The 12,340-nt window shown below is 35.7% G+C and overlaps 1 protein-coding gene across 1 annotated transcript in view; it reads left to right on the forward strand.

The window, feature by feature from the left end:
• LOC144453191 (uncharacterized) overlaps nucleotides 1-12,324 on the forward strand; it is a 24,396-nt gene extending 12,072 nt beyond the window's left edge. Inside the window, exons 7-14 of the mRNA XM_078144468.1 lie at nucleotides 3,035-3,152; nucleotides 3,804-3,934; nucleotides 5,414-5,599; nucleotides 8,370-8,520; nucleotides 9,870-10,045; nucleotides 10,741-10,884; nucleotides 11,955-12,226; nucleotides 12,315-12,324. Coding sequence (XP_078000594.1) covers nucleotides 3,035-3,152; nucleotides 3,804-3,934; nucleotides 5,414-5,599; nucleotides 8,370-8,520; nucleotides 9,870-10,045; nucleotides 10,741-10,884; nucleotides 11,955-12,226; nucleotides 12,315-12,324 — 1,188 coding nt within the window. The remainder of the gene's footprint in view (nucleotides 1-3,034; nucleotides 3,153-3,803; nucleotides 3,935-5,413; nucleotides 5,600-8,369; nucleotides 8,521-9,869; nucleotides 10,046-10,740; nucleotides 10,885-11,954; nucleotides 12,227-12,314) is intronic.
• Nucleotides 12,325-12,340: the final 16 nt, after the last annotated feature.

The raw sequence follows: 12,340 nt of genomic DNA on the forward strand, positions 1-12,340 counted from the left end.
CCACCCATCCATGCACCCATTCATCCATTCATCCATTCATTCATCCATCCATCCATCCATTCATTCATTCATTTGCACATTCATTCATACATTCACTCTTTAATTTATTCATCCATTCACCCATCCATCCATGCACCCATTCATCCATTCATCCATCCATCCATCCATCCATTCATTCATTCATCCATCCATCCATCCATCCATTTATTCATTCATTCATTCATCCATCCATCCATCCATCCATTCATTCATTCATCCATCCATCCATCCATCCATCCATCCATTCATTCATTCATCCATCCATCCATTCATTCATTCATTCATTCATTCATTCATTCATTCATTCATTCATTCATTCATTCACCCATTCATCCATTCATTCATCCATCCATCCATCCATTCATTCATTCATTTGCACATTCATTCATTCATTCACTCTTTAATTTATTCATCCATTCACCCATCCATCCATGCACCCATTCATCCATTCATCCATCCATCCATCCATCCATCCATCCATCCATTCATTCATTCATACATTCATTCATTCATCCATTCACCCATCCATTCACCCATCCATTCATCCATTCACCCATCCATTCATCCATCCATTTATCCACCCATCCATCCACCTATCCACCCATCCATCCATCCATCCATTCATCCATCCATTCTATAAATGGACAAGTCACATATGTTGAGTTCCTGTATTGTCAATGTTGACACAACCATAGTATTACAGTAATCTGCCAATCCTATTGACTCCTATTTTTAAACACTATCATAATAGAATTACCAATCACAGATGTTACAAACAAATTTTGAAATACGATATTTTACAAGTTTCTCCATAAATCCACATATAATATATGCCATCAGATATATTACAGTGAGTAATATTTATGCAAGGTATTAAATATATGAAATATTTGTCAATTGGGTGCCCAGTTGAAAATTAAATTCTGAGAAATTTGATGCATAATATTCCATCAGATACGTTCCAGTAATATTTATGCAAGGTTTTAAGTGTATAAAATATGAGATTATTTGACAATTGGGTGTACATATTTTAGTTGAAAATTTAATTCTGAGATGTTTGATGTATAATATTTTATCAGATATATTACACTACACTAATATTTACACAAGGTATTAAATTTGTAAAAAAAATGAAATTTATTTCACATTTGTACCCAGTTGAAAATCAATTTCTTAGCTACATGATCCAAATGTACATATTTTATCAGGCATACCCTGAATTATAGTAATATCATAAATTATTATAAATTTTGAAATGTGAATTCAATTTATGTGGTTGTTGGGGAGTTGAATATTAAATTTTTAGCAACATGATACATGTATGTATTTTTTCAGGTAGACACTGGACATTTGAACAAGGTATTATAGATATAGAATATGAAATTTTGTGAATATTTACTTGCACAGATAATGAATTTTGAGCCACTCGTACACACACACACACACACACACACACACACACACACACACACACACACAGACACACACATGTGTATATATATGTGTGTGTGTGTGTGTGTGTGTGTGTGTGTGTGTGTGTGTGTGTGTGTGTGTGTGTGTGTGTATGAAAAATATGAATTCATTTGACAATTTTGTCATGCAGATGACATGAAAACTGCATTCTAAATAGATGTATATATTTTATTGGAAATATTACAGAAATATTTCAACAAGTTGTTATGACTTTAAAATTTCAAATATGAATTTTAGCCACAGGGTTACAAAAGAAACTAAATGTATTTGTGGTTGAAGATGAATATTGTGTGTATACTACTATGCTAGGGAGTGTAACCTATTCCTTACCATAACCCTAACCCCCTAACTTGAATAAAATGTGTAGTTCCAAAAGTATAACTATTTATATCAAAAAAGGTTTGTTGAAAAAATATGGCAGAAATGAACTCTAACAAAGGCAGATAATTAAAGATATGTATAGCCCATTCATTGCCTGCTTATTTTAATACTACCATATGGTTGTTGATACCATTGCCTCAAATACTGTTAATTTTAGTACAGGAAGAGTTTTGCATCATCAGCAGACTAAGTGTGTGACGTGTACCATGTTTTCATGTTAGTAATGTTCAATTTGAGTTTCTACTGTTTACTGTAATGAGCTCCATGGTTATTATCCATTTTAGTTGAGGTTCTGTCGTGGTATAGGCCTGGTGAAATGCATCAGTGTGTGTGTGTGTGTGTGTGTGTGTGTGTGTGTGTGTGTGTGTGTGTGTGTGCGTGTGCGTACATACATGTAGGTTTGTATGTATGTATGTATGTATGTATGTATGTATGTATGTATGTATGTATGTATGTGTGTGTGTATGTATGCATGCATGCATGCATGTATGTATGTATGTATGTATGTATGTATGTATGTATGTATCATCATTATTTGTATGTATGTGTGTGTACGTATCATGGTATGTGTGTATGTATATCATGAGTATGTTTGTGTGTGTGTGTGTGTGTGTGCGTGTGTGTGTGCATGTGTGTGTGCATGTGTGTGTATATATGTGTGTGTGTCTGTGTGTGTAAATGACTGTCAAAAACTGCTGGAGCAATTACCTCAGCAATTGGTAGGGATATTACTTAGGGTGTGTAGATGGAAAATTGTTCAAATGAAAATAATCACACTACAATGTAGCAGTTTTGAGGACACTCAGTGAATAAAACATTCAGTGAATCAGCATAGATTAACCATGTATGGGGCTATGTGTTATGGCTAGATTTCAAAGTGGGCACATGTACATGTAGGTTAACAAGGGTCAGTACAGATTATACTGTATTGTATACATAATGTAAAAAAATTTCAAAAGGTACGTTAGTTCAAAGACATGAACCATCAAATCCAAATCTAAAACATGAACAATTTGCAAAATAATGGATATGCATAATTACATTCATAGTTGAGTATCAGTATTTTAATCATTTTTATGGTCATATTCATATCTATAGTAATTTCATACTATTCTGATATGTGTTCTGGTTTGTTTTCTAGTCGGATTCCTTAGCTGAAGAAGTTCATGGTTTAAAACATCAAATAGCTGAACTTGAAGATGAAAAGGGACAGTTACAACTCAAACAAGTAGATTTTGATGACAATGTTGCCACGCTAGGTATGTAGAATTCTTGTCCTTCTTTATGCATGCAAAGAAAATAGAAAAAACAAATCACTAAACAATCTCCATGGTAACCTATTTGTGTACTAAAATATTGAAGAATGATATACTTCACAGATTGTTTACTGTAGTTCCAACTTAGAGCTTTATTACTCTGGAAACTGTCAAATTTGATATATTTACCACTGTTGCTAGGTTTCTGATATTGTGTGAAAAATGTGTTTTGCAGAAATAAATGTTCACTGGAGTAGATAAAATTGAGACTGGAATTTGTTGCCATGGCATTTCACTATTTATAAGTTATCCATTCACTATTAATATTATTACATGTAGTTTTTGTGTGCTAAAAATATCAAAGTGTTTGTTGGCAACATGTGATTTCAGTCAGACATTGATTGGTAGTTGACCAGGTGCAATTCTATTAGGCGAGTGTATCTGTCCAATCAAATGATATCTTAGACAACACTTCACCTGTTCTGAGTCTAGCATTACTTTCATGTGTGCTCCAGTATCCAGGTTTAATAGATAAATAAAACTAAGAGGTTGAACATTGTAGAACCATCTGGTGTAATTACACTAATATGCAAATTTGTAATGTGTATGCATATTAATGAACTAATGTATCATGTCATGTGGCACTTTTTACAGCTGAACTACAAAACACTATTGAACAACTTAGTGAAGAGAGAGAAAGATTGAAGGAAACGCTTCAAGAAATCAAAGAGGAACGAGACAAATATCAAACCACAATTTGTGAAATGGAAGAAAAAGAGGAACAGGTAGGGAACAGAGAAAATGTGAATCCAACAGAGGAATGCAAATTGTGATTTAAAGAAAATTATTTTAGTTGAATCTGATTTCAAATGAAATCTAGAAATTGGAAAATGTTAAATTATTTTGTACCAATCTATAAAGGGTAAAAATGTTTCAAATTTTTCCATTTCTGATTATACCAGCAACAAGGAGAAGTTCAAGTCCAAAAAAATTTCCAAAAGAGAGAAAATTTTGTAAATTATTGATATTTCAGGTTGAAATTTTGAGAGTAAGTAGGCCTTAGTATGGCGTTTTAAAGAATCTTGTCTTTTCAGACCAGAATTAATATTTTAAGCAGTAAAAGTTTTCCAAAATTAAAAAATTTGTGAGAATAATTTTAATGGAAACTGTGACATGAGTCAGGGAGAGTCTTGTCCAGTTTGTGTTACTCACAAACAGCTGTTCACTTTGATTACCATGTAACTGTAAGTAAAGCAGGATATTGACCTTTGACCTCATTGCCTGACAGACTGTTGGATCTGGTATGTTCCATTATTAATGAGGGGGAAGTAGAATGTCATAGGTAAAAGATACCCATATCTTGTTGATATAACCACAGTAATGCCTGTACCAGCCCAATGTTTAAAGGGGCACAACCTATGTTTATACATTTTGGGGTTTTATGCTACATCTTTAAAAGTCACTCGTAGCATTCTACTGACTGACATAATTTTTGATACGTACCAAAAAATGTAGAGGAAGTCATACTAGACAATCAACTGTTCCAACAATGCCAGAAGGCAATTGTAATAGAAGACGTACATCAACATTAATATACTACTGTAATAGTATAATTAAGGTTTTATGTAAGTAATTTCACTTGTGAGTAAAAGGTTTATAAACTCAGCTTGTGCCACTTTATCACCAAATAATCTAGTGTTACATCAGGTTTGCCACTTGGCAAGCACATCAGAAAAGGGCTTCCTTAGCTGTAGTGTAGCATTTCACTGGAACATTTTATGTGTATTTATTTTACACAATATAGACAATGATGGGATAACATTAAGTTAGAATGCATCTCTACGGCAAATTTCCCTGAAAATCGGAGTTTTTCAAATCTCTCCAAATTTTGCAATATGAAAACTTGTTCCTGGTCCTTCAGAAATAATTAAAAAAATTTAGGTGTTCACCATCTTGTCTTCAAGGATATCAACAATCATTTATTTTCCAAAGAATTATTAACACAGTATTTGGTGGCCATATTGGATTTGGTGGCCATATTGGATTTGGTGGCCATATTGGATTCTACAATGACTAAATTTTGATATCATTTTGACCTCTATTTCACAAATTTGTACCGTAACCCCAGATTTTTTTAATTTATTTCAACTGAGAAAAGGTCGGAGTTTTCTTGAACTAAGTAAAAACAAAAGTTTAAACAGTTTATTTTTGAGGTGTGTTTTACATTAAAAATGAAAGCATCATTTCATTTTCTGTTCTCTCAGATGCTGGTAGATTTCAAAGAAAAGGAAGACAACTTGAAGCAATGTCACCAACAAGAAAGTGAAGAGCTGCATTCAACACTTAACAATGTACGTGAAGAACGCGACACAGAAAGGAAATCACGTGTAAGTTTCGAAGCCAGAATTGTGGAACTCGAAGAGATACACAAACGGAATGAATTAAACCTCGTAAGTTGCTTGACACTGCTGCATGAAATATATGATATATCATATACTAAACAAAATGCATGAATATTTCATGATTCCATCCTCTAGTTCTGTTAGGGTAGACATTTGTGGTGATGGGTTCAGTTAAAAAACCAGTGACATATTATTTTGTTTCTGACTTCATTTCGTATTTTGAAGGCATTTACATAATGTTTGTGTATGTTGAGTACACATTCAATCAAGAATTACTTTTTGACTAGGCTAGAATTGGGCTAGCTCGGTACTAACATTATGTTCATACGAGTCGTAATAATATATCATCAGCATGTGTTAGCAACTGGAAGATTTAGTGCCTTCACCAGCCCTATGTTAACACCAGGTTAGCTCAGTGCTAACACCAGGCAGAGAATAACACCTCACCTGTGTGTGCTAGCAACTGGAAGATTAATACCTTCACCAGCCCTATGTTAACACCAGGCTAGCACACTGGGTTGGCATCAACACCTCACCAGCATCTGTTAGAAACTGGAAGTGTTAATGCCTGCACCAGCCCTATGTTAACACCAGCCTAACTCATTGCTAACACCAGGCAGAGAATAACATCTCACCAGTACATGTATGTGTTAGCAGCTGGAAAGTGAGTGCCCGCACCAGCCCTATGTTAACACCAGTCTAGCACAGTGCTGACACTGGGCTGACTTCAACCCATCACCAGTATGTGTTAGCAACTGGAAGGGTCATTAATGCTTGCACCAGCCCACTGTTGAAACCAGCCTCATTCAGTCACTAACATCTGTCTGAAAAGATTTTGAAAACTTAAAAAAACTGAAATGGGAATCACAGTATAACAGTAATTTTGCAGAAATGGCAGCATACATGTAGCAAGGGTCAAAGGTCAAAGCAACCAACATTGTTACCATTTCATTACATTAATCATATTCATTGCTTGGAAAATATTGTATGGCATGTTTAGTAAGTATTGCAGCTAGAAGGTGAATGCATGCAGTAGATAGAACAACATAGAGGGAAAAATATAGAAATATGTATCGTGGTTGGTTAGTCTTTTTTACTTGCCAAACTAATTATTAAACTCTAACTCAAAATATATGTGTGTTATATACATGTATAGACGTTGCACCATTTCCTCTGTGAAGCATACCATGATTAATGTTTAGAGTGCAAGTTGGCTTCATTGAAGTTCAGGAAAAATACAGAAATTATGAGACAACTCAGTGCCATGTTATCTTGGTCTGAGAACTCAGAAATAACATGGGAATGCACTGTCCCTGTTACCTTAGTCAGGGAGAACACAGAAATTACAAGGGGGCTCAGTGTCCCTGTTACCTTGTTCAGAGAGAACACAGAAATTACAAGAGGGCTCAGTGCCCCTGTTACCATGTTTGGGTGAACACAGAAATTACAAGAGGGCTCAGTGTCTCTGTTACCTTGTTCAGAGCGAACACAGAAATTACAAGGGGGCTCAGTATCCCTGTTACCTTGTTCAGAGAGAACACAGAAATTACAGGGGGGGGGGTCAGTACCCCTGTTACCTAGTTCAGAGAGAACACAGAAATTACAAGAGGGCTCAGTGTCCCTGTTACCTTGTTCAGAGAGAACACAGAAATTACAAGAGGACTCAGTGTCCCTGTTACCTGGTTCAGAGAGAACACAGAAATTACAAGAGAGCTCAGTACCCCTGTTACCTTGTTCAGAGAGAACACAGAAATTACAAGAGGGCTCAGTGTCTCTGTTACCTTGTTCAGAGCGAACACAGAAATTACAAGGGGGCTCAGTATCCCTGTTACCTTGTTCAGAGAGAACACAGAAATTACAAGAGGGCTCAGTGTCTCTGTTACCTTGTTCAGAGCGAACACAGAAATTACAAGAGGGCTCAGTGTCCCTGTTACCTTGTTCAGAGAGAACACAGAAATTACAAGAGGACTCAGTGTCCCTGTTACCTTGTTCAGAGAGAACACAGAAATTACAAGAGGGCTCAGTACCCCTGTTACCTTGTTCAGGGAGAACACAGAAATTACAAGGGGGCTCAGTGTCCCTGTTACCCTCGTCAGAGAAAACACAGAAATTACAAGAGAGCTCAGTACCCCTGTTACCTTGTTCAGGGAGAACACAGAAATTACAAGAGGGCTCAGTGCCCCTGTTACCTTGTTCAGGGCTCAGTGCCCCTGTTACCTTGTTTAGAGAGAACACAGAAATTACAAGAGGGCTCAGTGCCCCTGTTACCTTGTTTGGGTGAACACAGAAATTACAAGAGGGCTCAGTGCCCCTGTTACCTTGTTCAGGGCTCAGTGCCCCTGTTACCTTGTTCAGAGAGAACACAGAAATTACAAGAGGGCTCAGTGCCCCTGTTACCTTGTTTGGGTGAACACAGAAATTACAAGAGGGCTCAGTGTCTCTGTTACCTTGTTCAGAGCGAACACAGAAATTACAAGGGGGCTCAGTATCCCTGTTACCTTGTTCAGAGAGAACACAGAAATTACAAGAGGGCTCAGTGTCTCTGTTACCTTGTTCAGAGCGAACACAGAAATTAGAAGAGGGCTCAGTGTCCCTGTTACCTTGTTCAGAGAGAACACAGAAATTACAAGAGGACTCAGTGTCCCTGTTACCTTGTTCAGAGAGAACACAGAAATTACAAGAGGACTCAGTGTCCCTGTTACCTTGTTCAGAGAGAACACAGAAATTACAGGGGGGGGGGGGGGGGGGGTCAGTACCCCTGTTACCTAGTTCAGAGAGAACACAAAAATTACAAAACTGTGTCTTTCCATTGTTACAGGCTGCACAGAATGACACCATTGATAGCATGAAGGAGAGTATGACACAGTTACAGGAAATGTTGAAAGATACTGAAGAACAGAAATCATTATTTGAACAGGATAAAGTAACATTAGAACTACGGCAAGTACAGTTGGAAGAAGAAAAAGATGGTAAGTTGTAAACTTGTTTTCTAAGGGACGACTGCACAATGTCACACAAGCTCAATAAACAAACTTTGTTCATTTAGGCCAAAGCCCCCTCCCCCTAAATGAATGTTCACAAGTGTCACTTCGACATGTTTATACATGGTGTAACCATTGTGGAACTGGTAGTGGTCACACCGCTATGATTGATGCCTTGTAAAGACATAGTAAATACATTAAAATACTACCAGAAACCCAGCATTAGAAGCAGATTTTAATCAACTTATCAACATCTCAGTAGTAAATACAGAACTTGTTATCACTGAAGGCGGGAAAGTTTTCAAAATGTGGTTAGAAGTGCAAAAATGAAGATCAGCAATCGCTTTGATGCCAGACCCCCTCCCCTCCTATAAGAATGAAGTTCGCATTGATGCCTGACCCCCCTCCCCTCCTATAAGAATGATGATTATTGAGCTTGTGTGACATTGTGCAATCAACCCTAAATTATATCACTTTTTGAGTTTTTGATAACAGATATGACTTTTGTTAGAGGCCCACTTTAAATTATGAGTAAAATTTACTTATCGAAAACAGTTTATTAGCAGAGTTGTAGAAAAAGATGGGCTAGAACAAAAGAATAGTTGTATGTATTAATGGAATAACCTTTATGCAGTGGTGTGGGAATGAAATATAGCTAGTTAAGATCATGAGGAAATGAAAAAGGATTATTTTGCAATTCTCGGTACCTAAAATAGAATATTACTGCCTAGGTGCATCATAAAAATAAACGAATATTTGATTTCTTGGTTGACACCATATCTTCTGCTCCACTCACTTCATATGTATTACTATAGGTGTGTGTGAGAATAAGTCAACCTTCTTGTTCTATTTTGACCCTCTAGCATGATGTAAAATGTTATTACAGGTACTGAGAATAAGTCAACCTTCTTGTTCTATTTTGACCCTCTAGCATGAGGTAAAATGTTATTACAGGTACTGAGAATAAGTCAACCTTCTTGTTCTATTTTGACCCTCTAGCATGATGTAAAATGCTATTACAGGTACTGAGAATAAGTCAACCTTCTTGTTCTATTTTGACCCTCTAGCATGATGTAAAATGCTATTACAGGTACTGAGAATAAGTCAACCTTCTTGTTCTATTTTGACCCTCTAGCATGATGTAAAATGTTATTACAGGTACTGAGAATAAGTCAACCTTCTTGTTCTATTTTGACCCTCTAGCATGAGAGAAAATACTATTACAGGTACTGAGAATAAGTCAACCTTCTTGTTCTATTTTGACCCTCTAGCATGAGAGAAAATACTATTACAGATACTGAGAATATGAAAAACCTCTGTGTTTATTTGTTTGATAGGATTAGAAAGCAGTCAAGAGGAATTGAAGACTGAAGTACAGTCATTACTTAATAAGATTGAGAATGAACATCGTCCTTTGTTTGAAATAGAAAATGAAAGAAAACAATTCCAGGATGAAATATCAGAGTTACACGGAAAAGTTGCAGATCTCAACCAGAGTAATCAACAACAACAGGTGAGTAACCATCAAGCTCATGCCATGCAAGTCTCTTCACTATCATTGCAGTGGGGTATTGGTGCCATGCAAGTTTTTTCACTATCACAACACACTGAAATGCTATACATGTCTTTTCACCATCACAACACACTGTAATGCCATACATGTTTTGTCACTATCACAACACACTATAATGCCATACATGTTTTGTCACTATCACAACACACTGTAATGCCATACATGTTTTTTCACTATCACAACACACTGTAATGCCATACATGTTTTTTCACTATCACAACACACTGTAATGCCATACATGTTTTTTCACTATCACAACACACTGTAATGCCATACATGTTTTTTCACTATCACAACACACTGTAATGCCATACATGTCTCTTCACTGTCACAACACACTGTAATGCCATACATGTTTTTTCACTATCACAACACACTGTAATACCATACATGTCTTTTTACAATCATGGCAGTGGGGGTGTTAGTGCTATGCAAGTCTTTTCACCATCCTGACACACTGTAATGATCACTATTTTGAGTCCATTTCTAATTTTTTTTCCAGTTCTTAAAATTTAAATTCTGACAGTGGGATTCCAGTTTCTAATTTTGACAATACCTTTAACATGGCTGTGCCATTTTCCCCATTTTACCCATCAATCTTTAAAATTTGTACCACAATTATTTTTGTAATGCAGGAAAACTTGGATCAGCTTGGAGGTCAAAAAACGAGTCTAGAGGAACGGATAGAAGAATTACTTGGTACTAAAACTGAACTTGAGATTGAACTGAGAGACAGACACACAGAGATTAATCAACTACAGGGTTCAGTTCTAACACAGGTACTCTAGCAATTTTGATTTTGTTACGAAAATATACCATGCACCAGATGATACATTTGAGTACAAATGTAGACAAATTTATCCCTGCAGGTTATAGGGAACTATTTAAGTACTAGCGTATTTATAATAACGTATAAATTTGTTTACTATGTTGATGATGTTTGTGGATGATTCAAATGACCTGTTAACCATTGTTCAATGTGCATATGTATAGAAACTAATAATTGTTACAATTTTTATATTTTGATATTTGTGAACCATAATTTTGATATTATTTGGATAATTGGCAGTATTTTACCAATTCACATCTAAAATGAATTTCAATTGTTCCAAAAAATTACAAAAGAACAAGAATTTGTTCAAATAATTTTGTCATGATTTTTATGAGGAGCGTAGTCTGGTGGTTTCACTACTTAATTCTTCTCTTATCATTTTACAAAAAGAGAAAAAAATTAGACATAAACTCACTGGCTTCAATGATAATAATTTCTATACCATGATCAAGCCAAGTTGAACAAAAAAATATGGAGTTTATACCCTGGTTGTTCTACATCACGACAACACATGTCTATATGTCATTGGTTTTGCTGTGTTTGAAATATGAGTCAAATTGTTCAAAATTGCCATTATTTTACCTGATTTTTCTTCTGATATTACTGGTGCTAGTATAACCATATTGTTCCCCAATATTTTTCTTCATTCAGCTGGAAAATACTTCTGACTTGAAGGGTTCGTAGTGACAAAAAGCCCTTAGTATTTTCTTTGGCTTAAAGAAAGAAAATATTAGGGAATGGTAGTAATAATAATAATGGTCATATTTATTTGCAAACAGTTGGCAACAGCCTATAAAGTATACATATGAATAATTGAATTTTACTAATTTGAAATGAAAAGAATTGGAAGATGCTATGCTATTGGCTTCACCAGCAAATATGCAAATTTTTAAAATATTGGCCAATCACAAAAGAGCTTTCAGGTAGATCAGATATGCATGTTAAAGTATCTTTACATGAGCTCTGATTGGTGGATTGATTACCCTTACAAATAATCTTAATATTTTCTTTTTTCAGAGTAACAACTCGGAGAGTTTAGAAAATGAACTAGAAAGTGTAAGAAGACAACTATCAGAGATGGAAAAGTTGAAAACAGAAGGAGATAATCAAATCATGTCACTTACACAACAACTTTCTGGTCTGGCCATGGAAAAAGGAACAGTTGATGAAAAACTAAACGAGAAAGAGCAGATTTTAGCAGATGTCAGCGAGAGACTACAGCACCGAGAAAATGAAGTTAAATCACTGGCTGACAAATTTGCTGGCAAGGAGACCGAAAATGTTGAATTGCAAGTTGAAGTAGAAACATTACAAGAGAAGGAGAAGAACCTGAATGTCCGAGTCGATGATTTGGAAAATGCTCTGGACACTTTACAGTCAGAGTTAGATCATGCTAATAAATC

The sequence above is a fragment of the Glandiceps talaboti genome, chromosome 23 (genome assembly GCF_964340395.1).
Source record: "Glandiceps talaboti chromosome 23, keGlaTala1.1, whole genome shotgun sequence".
NCBI lineage: Eukaryota > Metazoa > Hemichordata > Enteropneusta > Spengelidae > Glandiceps > Glandiceps talaboti.